At 38.2% G+C, this 13,861-nt stretch overlaps 1 protein-coding gene across 12 annotated transcripts in view; it reads left to right on the forward strand.

Annotated features, from left to right (window-relative positions):
* BCAS3 (BCAS3 microtubule associated cell migration factor) overlaps positions 1-13,861 on the forward strand; it is a 703,083-nt gene that overhangs the window by 385,225 nt on the left and 303,997 nt on the right. For all 12 annotated transcript variants that reach the window (XM_024234727.3, XM_024234725.3, XM_024234724.3 and 9 more), the window contains 3 exons: positions 2,191-2,291; positions 5,601-5,797; positions 11,825-11,922. In XM_024234727.3, coding sequence (XP_024090495.1) covers positions 2,191-2,291; positions 5,601-5,797; positions 11,825-11,922 — 396 coding nt within the window. The remainder of the gene's footprint in view (positions 1-2,190; positions 2,292-5,600; positions 5,798-11,824; positions 11,923-13,861) is intronic.

The raw sequence follows: 13,861 nt of genomic DNA on the forward strand, positions 1-13,861 counted from the left end.
GCCTTACTGACTTACCTTCCACTCACAGCATGGCTTATCCCACCCAACCACAGTGGCCTCCTAGCTGTTACTGATTCCTTCTATGTTTACATCTCAAAATCTTTGTACTTAACATTCCCTTGGTCACACCTTTCCTTCAGATATTTACATAACATATTACCTCACCTCTTGAAAATCTTCTCTGCCCTCATCTGCTTTCCAGCCTCTACATATTTTCCATATTCACATTTTTCACTAGTATTTAAGGGGTGGGAATTTCAAGGATCCTCTTGTTCTCTTCTGTATTAAGAATTAATATAGAATTTAGTGGTGGGAAGATAACTTAGCCTTTTGAAAACATCATTACTTATCAGCCTTTCAATGTATATCAATTATTTCCAAAAGAATGCTGAAATAATGGTTACTGTGATATTCTTTTCTTCTTGATATAATTTGTCATCACAAGAATGTAGGTGTTGTATGCTTTTGTGATCATTTGTGTTTTGTACAAATGCCACCATGCCGCTTGGCTGTAGAACTATGATTTTGAAGAACTAGCAGCTAAAAGTTTTGATTACTGCAGATCTTACACTTTAATACTATGTATGCCTCTGCTGAGTAATTCACTGAATTAGCATTTCTCCTCTTGCAGCAAGTTAAGATAAGCTTTTTGTGAGTCTGTGTCTTTTAAAATCTTGCCCTAGGTTATGCTTTGTCTACTTTATTTGTATCTGTTTCACTAAGATACAGTTTTTCAAAATAATACCTTGTTCTAGCAAGAGCTCAGTGAGGTTGGCATTCTCTTTCACTGCTTGGGTAAGTGTATAACTCTTTCTGGGAATATATATTAAGAAATTTATATATTTACATCCTCTGATTTCATATGTAGGAATCTAACTCAAGGAAATTTTTGTATGTTGATGTGTATATATAAATGTCTTTTGGTGGTAGAAATTATGAGGGTTGTTTTCAGCTTCTCATTCTTTTCTATTTCTTCCACACTTCTTTACTGATCATCTCTTACTTTCTTACTTTTCTTTCTACTTACCTCCCCTCTTTTTCTCTGTTCCTCCCAGTACTTCATTGCTTGATTTCTCTGAGTATTAAAATGGTAGGCCAGGCGTGGTGGTTCATGCCTGTAATCCCAGCACTCTGAGAGCCAAAGCCGGAGGATCACTTGAGGGCAGGAGTTTGACACCAGCCTGGTCAACATTGTGAGATCCTGTCTCTACAAGAAAGAAAATATTGGGCAGGCATTGGTAGCTCATGCCTGTAGTCTCAGCTACTTATTAGACTGAGGTGAGAAGATGGTTCGAGCCCAGAAGTTTGAGGTTACAGTGAGCTGTGATCATGCCACTGCAATCCAGCATGTGTGACACAGCAAGATCCTATCTCTTAAGAAAAAAAAAAAAAAAAAAAGATTAAATAAAATCATGTATGAGGTTGGGGGATTATATGGGAAATATCTGTATCTTTAGCTCAACTTCGCTGTGAACCTAAAACTGCTGTTAAAAAAAAAAAAGAAGAAGAAAAAAAGAAAAAAAATACCTTTAGAGATACGGAGACAGACAGAGTGAGTGAGTCGTAGCTTCCAAAGAAGAGACTAAGATTTTGAGGAGATAATATCTGGTTAATATTAGGAACTCAGTAAATGTTTTTGAATCATTGTATTGTTTTACTAAGCAAATGTTCCTATTTGAATGAAAAAGTAGGCTGTTTATAATTTGACTATGTCGTACCACTTAAGAATCATGAACACTACTCAGTTATCTAAGAAAGATGATGTATTTCTCTGGATAAATGAATTTTTTTAGGACTGAAAGCATTTTTTCAATTAAATGTGCATGTTTATGCCTAGCATTTATATGAAGCTACTAAATAAACTCTTTTAAAGAATCCTAATGTCATCCCCCAATGAACAGATTTGTCACTTCTCTTCAGTGTACTTTTGCTATTAGCTTATGTAGCTAGTTGTTTATTTCTTTTATTGCAAGAAGATGGCATTACTAAATTTCTGTGGATATTTTTTAAAGTATCTTATTCCTAAGAACTTCATTCTTATTTGTTCAATAATTGTTTGAATTGCCTTTGTGCTTTAAAGTATTATATTTTATCTTATAAATTACCATAGTATCCGAAATGGTTGTGCCCACGTCTGTTTTTCCACTGCATGGAATGAAGTGGTTTAAATCTATTTTCTTTCTCCTATAGTGGTTCCCCCTGGAAGTCCTGGGCCCATTACTCGACATGGGTCTTATGACAGTTTAGCTTCTGACCATAGTGGACAGGAAGATGAAGAATGGCTTTCCCAGGTAAAACTCTGAAATATTGAGAGTATTAAAGTAAAATAAAACAAATTTACTGTTTTTATTCTTTTCCTTAGAGGTAAAAGGGGAGAATTGGTAACTCTTTGTTGGATTATCAAGAATTAGTTGTCCTTCCATATTACAAATTACTCCACAAATATTGCTGCAGGTGTACATATACATATTATATATACATTATACGTGTGTGTATATATATATGTTAGCTTCCATACACATGGCATAAAATTTGTGTATTTTTCACACAATCCATTTAAAGCCTTAGGGCCTTGGAATCAATTAATTTATTAATTTTTGAGACAGAGTCTTGCTCTGTCACCCAGGCTGGAGTGCAGTGACACGACCTTGGCTCACTGCAACCTCCAATTCCTGGTTTCAAGTGATTCTCATGCCTCAGCTTCTTGAGTAGCTGGGATTACAGGCACGCGCCACCATGCCTGGCTAATTTTTGTATTTTTAGTAGAGACGGGGTTTCGCCATGTTGTCCAGGTTGGTCTTGAACTCCTGACTTCAAGCAATCCACCCTTCTTGGCCTCCCAAAGTGCTGGGATTACAGACATGAGCCACTGTGGCCAGCCAGGAGCTTGGAATTTACTTTGGAACACATTTTCATCAGGTTTAAAATAAAAGTTGACCTTGATGAAACAGTGAAGCCACTCAGCAATCTTTGGGATTTGTTTTGTGGAGCCAACATTTTCCGAAGATTGAGTTCTTACTTTTGTTATTGGAAATACAACATTCCACCCTGCAGAAATTCTGATGGTGCCTTGGTTTCCTTTCCTAAGCCCATGTAATGCTGCTTTTAGTGGTCTCTAAGCCAGCCCTGCAACATCGCTGGGACTGCAGGCATGCATCACCATGCTGGCTAATTTGTTTTTTTGTTTGTTTTTTAATGTAGAGACAGGATCTCCCTATGTTGCTTAGGCTGATCTTGAACTCCTGGGCTCAAGCAGTCCTCCTGTGTTGGCCTCCCAAAGTGCTGGGATTACAGGCAAGAGCCACCATGCCCAGTCTCCAACAGCTTCACTGGCCATCACTTCCCTTGCCAGGTGAAGCTGTCTTCATCTCAAGGACTTTGAAATAAAAGATACTTGGGCAGATCTCAAAATGATGGGATTACAAATGACTTCGTTACAAATGCTGTTATGTCTGCCTCAAGTCTGACATCATTTTGTGAAGCTAATGACCTATCTCAGATTACCAATCTGGCAGCTTTTCATCGGGCAGGTGCCTCAAAAATGTGGAGGCCATTTGTAGTTTCATTTCTTTCTCAAGGAGGGTAGCCTGAAAACTAAAGTCTGGAAAATCAAAAGTAAAGTAAACTGGAAAATCAAGCAGTGTCTAGGTAACATGTATTTATTTCATCACACCAAAAATATTCACAGAAAGTTCCTTGAAGGAAGTCAATTCTTCAGTTCCTGGCATGTGGCGGTCCATCCTTTCTTAATGATAGGAAGATAAAGTAAACCCAAAATGTGTGTGTTTTTTCCAAAATCAAAATGTTGTCCAAGGAATGCTGGCAGAGAAACCACTGTCCTTCACTTCAACTTTTCAATTAGAAAAAGGGGTAATGTGTGCTGTCAGTGTGAAAGTACATACAATATGTTTATCCGACACACAACAGGAGAGTGAATAGGAACATCTGGCCATCGCCTCGGTAAAATTGCACAGGCATCTGTTTACCTCTCGGCTCTGTGACACTGATGGTTTTGAGCTTAAAATACACAGAATGCTTTATCTGTGGCCTAATTTACATTGCTGAATACAACTACTTGAATCAGAAATCACTGTCCTCAATCTGAGCATTTTTCTCCCTGTGATTAGTGGGAATGTGAGTATTGTTCCAGAGACCATGATGCTTTTGCCCTTTTGGACTCACAAACACAGGGCTACACTCTGTGAACCTTTTCAGTTATGTTTTGTTAAGAATTAATCACCACAATCAGAGAAATGTGATTAAATATAAAAGAACTCAGGACAAAAATAAGGCATGTGGAAGTCAATTACATAAAGTATTTGCACAGGCATGAATGTACCAATGACAAGACATTGAAACTAGTTTGCATACTTAGTCTCTCATTTGAGTTGATTATTTGTTTAAAAAAAAAATCATGTAATATATATATTTTCAGGTTTTTCCAAGTGTCTTCTACCCACTTCTTTGACTTTATAATGTTTAATAAAATATTGGTGGCCGGGCACAGTGGCTCACGCCTGTAATCCCAGCACTTTGGGAGGCCGAGGCAGGCGGATCACCAGGTCAGGAGACCAAGACCATCCTGGCTAACACGGTGAAACCCGTCTCTACTAAAAATACAAAAAATTAGCTGGGCGTGGTGGCGGGCGCCTGTAGTCCCAGCTACTCGGGAGGCTGAGGCAGGAGAATGGCGTGAACCCGGGAGGCGGAGCTTGCAGTGAGCCGAGATCGCACCACTGCACTCCAGTCTGGGCAACAGAGCGAGACTCCGTCTCAAAAAAAAATGAAATAAAATAAAATAAAATAAATAAATAAAATAAAACATTGGCAACATTCCCTATCTCCTCCATTGAGCGTGAAATTCATAAAGTGTTTTGGTATTACTGTTTTGTAGCACATCAAATGCCTGTGTCGATATTTGTGGCAGTTGAGAAAACACACTAATTAATGGTATTTGGAAGACAAAAATCTAGTTTGAGAGAAAATATATAATAATTTTTTCATTTAAAAGTGGATTGGAGTAATATTAGGGCAGTATAATATTATAATATTTTATTGTGGAAATAAAGTGGCTTTGGGCATTAAAATTGTTTCAGACCTTTACTTTTCCTTGGATAGTTCAAGAACAACTTCACGTTTGTCATAAGCTTGATCCTCAGTGAAGGAATTACTTTTAATCTGTGGATTAATAGGTGTAGTATTCAGTGCATGCCCACAACATGGTAAGTACTGTCTAGAATGAATGAAAACATAGACCCTAGGGAGCAGACACTAGTTATATGAGGCAAGCAACTGGTCCTTTTACTTTCATGTGATTTTTTTGTTGTATATGTGTGTGAGGTGTGCATGTGTGTCTGTGTGTGTATATGTACACAAAATGTATTCTTTGCTTATGTTGATGAAAAGCAGTAGAGGGATATTTTGAATGTCTACATCAGCTGTGATTATCATCACCTTTTAATTATGGGTGTCCTATCCCTTTCCCACTTTAACATGGACTTCTTGAAGAATGTGGGTGTTAAGAGGAAGAATGGGGGATTGTGAAGTCTCTCAAATCAGGATCACAAATCATTTAAATCATCATTGCTACTCTGTTCCAGGTTGAAATTGTAACACACACTGGACCCCATAGACGTCTGTGGATGGGTCCACAGTTCCAGTTCAAAACCATCCATCCCTCAGGCCAAACCACAGTCATCTCATCCAGTTCATCTGTGTTGCAGTCTCATGGTCCGAGTGACACGCCACAGCCTCTTTTGGATTTTGATACAGATGATCTTGATCTCAACAGTCTCAGGTAGGAAATGAGAACTAGGGAGTGATTTGAACAAAAGGATTAATATGTTCATGTGAAATGAGCATCATATGTAATATTTAGGTTTCCCCTTTTGGCACAGTATCATGTTGCAGACTACATGAACTGTTGCACGTAATTCACTGTCATTACTTGGGATCGTATGTAGGGTCTCGTGGGATCGCATTACATGCAATAAATACTTGTTTTTCAGATTATATTCTCCCTAAATCTAATAGTCACTGCACTTTTCAAGCAATTCCACTTTTTGATGCTTTGCTTATATTTCTAACTGCTTGAATCTGATTATGTATTCTTTTCCTGATCTTTCTGAAGTTGGCACCACCTTTCAATTAAATTTCATCTGTGATTTTTATCTAATCCTGTATCTCCCTTCTTTTAGATTATATAAAGTTTTTGGATGGAAAAATGTTGGTATAAATTCAGTTATAGTTTATCATCTATATTTTTATAATATATGTTCTCTCATCCTTATTTGTAGGAATCCTAGGACAGGTGTACAAATTATGCTTTTTATTATTAACTTTTTTTTTAATTGCAACTCAGACAGTTTTGACTTGCAGTCTCAAGTTTGCTTAGCAGTTTAATTTGTTATACCAAGACTTGACACGTTAGGGTGCAACAGATAATGAAGGACTCGGTCTAATGTAATATAATCTCCCTTTTCTTGTCTTCTCTTTAAAAAAACTCTATAGTATATCTTGAATTGAATATAAAACAACCCTCTGACCTTTTTCTTGCATACCTTTTAAAAAATAGTGCGAAAATATGTTCCAGTTACATAGTGGAAATATGTTTTTGTCTTCTCTTTGTCAGTAACAATAAAAAATTTTTATAACAAAATGAAAATTGTTGCAAAGTTGGATTATGCCTGATGTATCTGTTTAGAAAATATGACACATATTTACTGGGTACCTGCCAGGAGGTGCCAGGAGATATGCCTAGAGTATGGCCAGCTGCCTACTTGGGTCTGAATTGCGACTCTTCATCTCACTGCCTAATCCTGCTCTCACCCCTATTCTTTGTCATCTCTTTATTTTATTTTATTTATTTTTTATTTTATTTTTTGAGATGGAGTCTCGCTCTGTCACTCAGGCTGGAGTGCAATGGTGTGATCTCTGCTCACTGCAACCTCCGTCTCCTGGGTTCAAGCAGTTCTCCTGCCTTAGGCTCTTGAGTAGCTGGGATGACAGGTGCCCGCCACCAGACCCAGCTAATTTTTGTATTATTAGTAGAGACAGGGTTTCAACATGTTGGCCAGGCTGGTCTCGAACTCCTGACCTCAAGTGATCTGCCCGCCTCTGCCTCCCAAAGTGTGGGGATTACAGGCATGAGTATTTTTTTTTTTTTTTTTTTGAGACTGAGTCCCACTCTGTCACCTGGTTTGGAGTGCTGTGATGTGATCTCAGTTCACTGCAGCATCTGCCTCCTGTATTCAAGCGATTCTCCTACCTCAACCTCCTGAGTAACTGGTATTACTCAACCTCCTGAGTAACTGGTATTACTCAACCTCCTGAGTAACTGGTATTACTCAACCTCCTGAGTAACTGGTATTACTCAACCTCCTGAGTAACTGGTATTACTCAACCTCCTGAGTAATAGGTACGTGGCACCACGCCTGCCTAGTTTTTGTGTTTTTACTAGAGATGGAGTTTCATTGTGTTGGCCAGGCTGGTCTTGAACTCCTGACCTCAGGTGATCTGCCCACCTCTGCCTCCCAAAGTGTGGGGATTACAGGCATGAGCCACTGTGCCTGGCCTCATCTCTTTAAATGACTCCACAAACTACCTACTCAAGACAGAATCTAGAGGTTATTTTTGAAATCTCTCCTTTCACACATGCCACATCTAATTCTTCACCAACTTATGTCATTTCTGTTCAAAATACATCTAGAAACCTTCCACTCCTCTCCATTCCTAATGCCAGCACCCTAGCAACATCTCACAGACTCCTAACTGCTGTCCCTTTTTACATTTTTGCTTTCCCCTGACGTATCTTCTTAAAGAATGATTCGGCCAGGCACGGTGGGTCACGCCTGTAATCCTAGCACTTTGGGAGGCTGAGGAGGGTGGATCACGAGGTCAGGAGTTCAAGACCAGCCTGGCCAGCACGGTGAAACCCCATCTCTACCAAAAGAATAAAAAAAATTAGCCAGGCATGGTGGTGCACGCCTGTGATCCCAGCTACTCAGGAGGCTGCAGCAGGAGAATTGCTTGAACACAGGAGGCGGAGGTTTCAGTGAGCCGAGATCATGCCACTGCACTCTAGCCTGGGCAACAGAGTGAGACTCCATCTCAAAACAACAAACAAACAAACAAACAAACAAACAAAAAGAACGATTCATAAAGAAGAATGTATCTCCTTTTAATACCTTGTTTAGTATTGTTTAGTCTGCTTTGTATTTTGTGTTTTTTTCTTCTCTACATTTTTTTTTTGTTCCAGCATAATTCCTCCAGGTTTCTAAAAATGACATTTTCTGACCAAGATGTCAGGAAATAATGACAGAATACAGTGAGAGTGTCAGACCAGTTTTCAGTGATGCTAATTGATCAAATATGGTCTAGATTAGGACCTCAAGCCATGATCAGGGAGTCAATTCTTTGCAGTCCTCAACTTAGTGATTCAGTGTACTCATGTTTACAACAGTCATTTGGTTATTTAAATGTTAATAATAAAGCATTTAAAATAAGTAACCAATGTATTCTCTTCACAACTATGTAACACATTTAGTTTTTTTGCTAAACCGTGCACAAGACACTGTCTCATTTTTTTTTCTAGTGATTGACCAGCTGCTGTTTATAAAGCCCTGTGCTTTTTCTGAGGAGGTTTTGCCCCATTGTTTTGTGGCCTCCTCAGCTTTCTTTGTTACTCTTTTCCTCGGGTATAGTCCTTCTATTAAGATAGTTCTAACTGGCTTCTTTTAAAAGCAGATACAGCTACTTTTCCGAATCCTTAAGAATTTTCTCAGAGACTTTCCCTTTGTTAATAATAATAAATAACTCCCCAAATTTTGTTTAAATCTGAATGACTTTAAATTGTTTCTGTTTGATTAGAATATTATCCTGTTTACAGGACACATATAACCTTTAGAAACCTTTATACTGAGCAGCAGGTTTATAAATTTCTGTTAATTGCGTTTGTAATTTATATTTTAAACTTTCAGCAAGTAAGCTTGGTTGGGACCTTGGCTAATACCCTACAGCAGTTTTTATGGGAAATATAGATTTTACTAACATCAATTTTAAGTCCTTTTTAGTACCACCGTTTCCCACCAGGCATCCAATTAGAAACCCAACTATTGAGATTCTCCTCATTCTCGTTTATGATCACTCTAGCCCAGCTCCTTGTCTCTCATCTGATTTCTACACGCCTGTGCATGGTGGCCTATGGCCGACCATTGGCTTTACTTTCTCTCTTAAATTGTGAAGTCCTTGTTTAGATTTTTTGGGGCTCACCTGACCCTTAACACCTAGTACACTGTCCTGTACCCCATAGGATACCGATAATAATATGTAGTGCAGTGATAACCTTCCTCCCTGCCCCCTAACCAAAATGGGAAACAGGCAGGCATAGTGTTGACTCTCATCCATAAGGGAATCAGGCAAGCTCTTTACCCAGAGCAGGTGTTTAAAAAGAATGGGCAATGAAATATTTGCTAACAGACCTGAGAAACATATAATGTAAAAGATGCTGAGTATGCAAAGCCTCTCTTTCCACTCAAGATTAGCTCCTCAGAAATTGGTTATCATTTATTTTATTTTATTTAACTGAGATATAATTCACATAACATGAAATTTACCAGTTTTAAAATGTACAATTCAGTGGGTTTTAGTGTATTCACTATGTTTGGCATCCATCCCACTAATTTCAGAACGTTTCCATCATCCCAACCAGTTTTTCTCTTTTTTTAATTATGAAGAAAATTCAAACATATATAAAATAAAAAGAAAAATAGCATAAACCCCCATATATCTGTTGTCCAGCTTCAGCTATCAACTCATGGCCAATCTTGCTTCATCTGTAGCCCCATTCACACCCTACTTCCAACTCTGGATTACTCAGAAACCCCAGTATAAATTGACTAACTATAGGAAATGTATTAGCCCACATAGGAAGTTGTTTAGACTAGAAGGGGGCATAACTTTGAATGGACTGACCATATCTAAGAGGCTAGCTTTTTGTTGTTCTCGAGAACAAGGAAACTTCTTTTCCAGACACTTTAAATAAACTTCTCTTTTATAACTGGCCCACATTAGTTTAGGCTTACCTATCTCCTAACTAACCACTGCCAAGTTGTGATGAGATTACCATGATTGGCTTAGAAAAATTAGCTGGAGTGGAATGAATATTGGGTAGTCCTACATAGCAGTAATCAATATTTGTTAATCAGTATTTTCACCTTCCGGTAAAATAAAATCCTATACCTCGCTCCTTTTTTCTCTTCCTCACAACAAATGCATGCATTTTGTAACTAGTCTGCAGTTCATACTTGGCATTTCAGGCTTCTGTCATCTGTCCCATGTTTCTTATCAACTTTTTATCTTCCATCAGTAGCCTTTATGAACTCTGTACTTCAGCCAAATCACGCACTTCAAGATGCCCTGAATCTATCGTATTCAGTCACTAATCTAAGTTTCTGCATGTTGTAGTCCTGTGCTTAAAGGGCATTTCTTGCTCCTCTTCATTATGCGTGTATACTATTACTATATACAGACCTAATCCCTGTTCCAGCTCTGCAAGATCTCTAACTGATGTGGACCCTGCATGTATTCCCGCATCTCCTCAATCTGAGCTTTTATTATTTATGTCATTCATATTTACACTTTAGTTTTATTTTGCATTGTCATGAATGTTCATGTGCTATGTCATATATATACACATTGGTCTGTATTTTATGTTTTGTTTCTGCTTGTTCTCAGAGTAATGCCTACAAGCAATTAATATTCAGTAAATACTTACTGTATGAATGAATTACCAGAAATGCATGCATATACTGTTGTAATAAGTTTTTGTTTCACTAAGTTGCCTGGGACTTTCAGATCTTTTAATCTTCCAGATACTTTTATGTTAATAGTATTTATTCTAATGCAACTAGAAAGAGACACTCAGCATTTGGCATTTATATGTTTATTATTCTTTTTTTTTTTTTTTTTTTTGAGACAGAGTCTTGCTCTGTCACCCAGGCTGGAGTGCAGTGGCATGATCTCGGCTCATTGCAACCTCTGCTTCTTGGGTTCAGGCAGTTCTCCTGCCTCAGCCTCCTGAGTAGCTGGGACTATAGGTGCATGCCACCACACCCGGCTAATTTTTGCATTTTTAGTAGAGATGGGGCTTCACCATGTTAGCCAGGATGGATGTTTATTATTCTTAAGCAACTTTAAATTGTGTGTAGTAATTTGCACGTTTACTGAGGTTCTAATTGATTCTTGTATGCTAGTTGGTAATTTTGAAAAGGTAGCTCAGTTAGTAGTGACCCACCCCAGCCACAGTACATCTTTGTTATCCTATGCTTACTGTCAGATATAAAGTAACTTTCATTAAGGATTTTAATGGAGCATCTCAAAATTTGAAATTACACATTGCTGCCTTTTATGGAACACATTAATAGCTATGGTGATATTAGTGAATTTCAGGATTCTCAAAACTCTTCATGTGTTTCCCTTGGAAATCCCAAAGGTTTCAGTATAAACATTTTCAGTGTTTTATTTCCTCTCCCATTCTACTTATTGTATCCCTTTAAATTAATGTCAGCTTTTCGGTCCCTTCCTTAAAAATCTGTGAAATAACACACAAAGATAAGTTAGAAGGGGTCCAGAGTGTAGAGAATGTTTGTAGTGCTTTATCCTTGTGCAGCAATTAGGGACTGCAGCTCCCCTGTTTGTCTTGTTTTAGAATGGATGGTTCTTTAATGGATTGTGCTACTCCAGCATTCCTGATTTAAGGTCTTTTGTAGCAAGTGACAGTTTTGATGCCAGTAACATATGTGAATTAAATTAAATTGCATTGCAGGATCCAGCCAGTCCGCTCTGACCCAGTCAGCATGCCAGGGTCATCCCGTCCAGTCTCTGATCGAAGGGGAGTTTCCACAGTGATTGATGCTGCCTCAGGTAGAAAACCACCTCTGAAATATTTATTGGGCAGTCCTGTGCATTTTTAACTAATTTTCTCGCACAATGTAGAGGATGACATTTATTTGCTTTCCTCTCTGTTTTTTTGTTTTGTGGTGTGTGTGTGTTTTAATACAGTACTGTGCCTATATTTGTTGCTGAACAATGCCATGCTTTTAAGCATTCCTAAGGTTGGTGAATGATGCAGTGGAGTTGGCACTTGATTAAATGTAATGAACACAGTATTGAAGGCTACAGGGTTGATGACTGTTTTGCCTTTGATCACTGAAATGTGGAGAAGCAACCTTGACAGAGAACGTAAATACAACCTATGGATTCAATTTACTCAACCTATTGAGTATCAAAGCGCCTAATCTGTGGAAGTAGAGAGAGTCCAAATGCTATAGCTTGAATGATTTTATTATCAAAAGCATCAAGTTTAAAAATTCATTAACTTAACCCTGGTCTATCTATCACAGTTATTAATTTCCTATCGTTGGAAACAAGCTATGAATGTGTATCATTAGTACAAAGAAGGAGATCTTTGCCTTTAGAGGTGATCGTTGCTCCATTAGTATATTATAAAACTGTTTCAGCCAGACCTGCTAAATGGTAGAATTCTCTGTAGTGATATATTTTCTCGCCTGTAAGTCAAGTGATAAAATAAGGACAGTGATGCCTTGCTTTATAGTGCAGCTGGGGAGCATCTGAAGACAGCGCATGGCAGGATTTTGTCCAAAAATTCTCTGTCAAGTAGAATTATTAAATACTCGGCATTAGTCAAACAGTTGAGTCAGAGAGGATTTTAATCTATAGCGATTTCAAAATCCCTAGAGACTGCTGATTTGATTGAGGCTTAAACTGTGAAAGAAAATGGAAACACAAAACTGATTTGTGAAGGTCACTTTAAAAAGACCAAAGCTTCTGTCTGTGGATATGGATATATTTTTAAGTTTCAAAGCTAATGGGTTTTATACATATTCTTAGCTTTCTGATTTTTTGGTTAGTGGATTGTACCTTGCATCTTACTGAGCTGCCCCATCTAGGGCTATGCCTTCATTTTTAATGTAGACTGTTACTTTAGAGGACTCATACTTGTCCCTACTGCTTTAACTTGGCAACCATGGTTGTCCCCTGGAAATGAGCATGGAAATGTGTAGAGTTGCCATCATTGCTTCCCTGCACTGAATGAGATATCGAGATAGGGAACTTAAACAATAAATCTTTTTTCTAGTCACATTCTGAGAATGCTAAGAGATTGTTGTGCTCGTTTGGAATGATCATTTACAATTGTGAATCCTGGAAATGTTACATATTTTAATCTGAATTATTTTATTTGAGATTACAAGAGTAGGCCTTGATTGGGCTTTTTAAACCTTCTTAAACTAACAGATTACTGATGTTTTATTGTCGAGTGACTAGCTATTAGGAACACATGCTGCCAAAGCAGTTACCTTGTGTTATTGAAAGTAGACATATTCAATACTAGATTCTGAGGTAACACTCCATATATATATATATATTTATTTTTTATTTTTTATTTTTTTGAGACAGAGTCTCCTACTGTCACCCATGCTGGAGTGCAGTGGCACGATCTTGGCTCACTGCAGCCTCTGCCTCCCGGGTTCAAGCAGTTCTCCTATCTCGGCTTCCCGAGTAGCTGAGACTACAGGCACCTGCCACCATACCCAGCTACTTTTTGTATTTTTAGTAGAGATGGGGTTTCACCTTGTTGGTCAGGCTGGTCTTGAACTCCTGACCTCAGGTGATCCACCCGCCTCAGCCTCCCAAAGTGTTGGGATTACAGGCATGAGCCACTGCGTCTGGCCAACATTCCATATTTATCATGTAGCAATCTTAGCTGTATGTAAAGTCATCTCATGCAACAAGGGAGGAGCGTCAGTGAACTGTTATTTAAATCCTTTTGCAAGAAGAGTTT

The sequence above is a fragment of the Pongo abelii genome, chromosome 19 (genome assembly GCF_028885655.2).
Source record: "Pongo abelii isolate AG06213 chromosome 19, NHGRI_mPonAbe1-v2.0_pri, whole genome shotgun sequence".
Taxonomy (NCBI): domain Eukaryota; kingdom Metazoa; phylum Chordata; class Mammalia; order Primates; family Hominidae; genus Pongo; species Pongo abelii.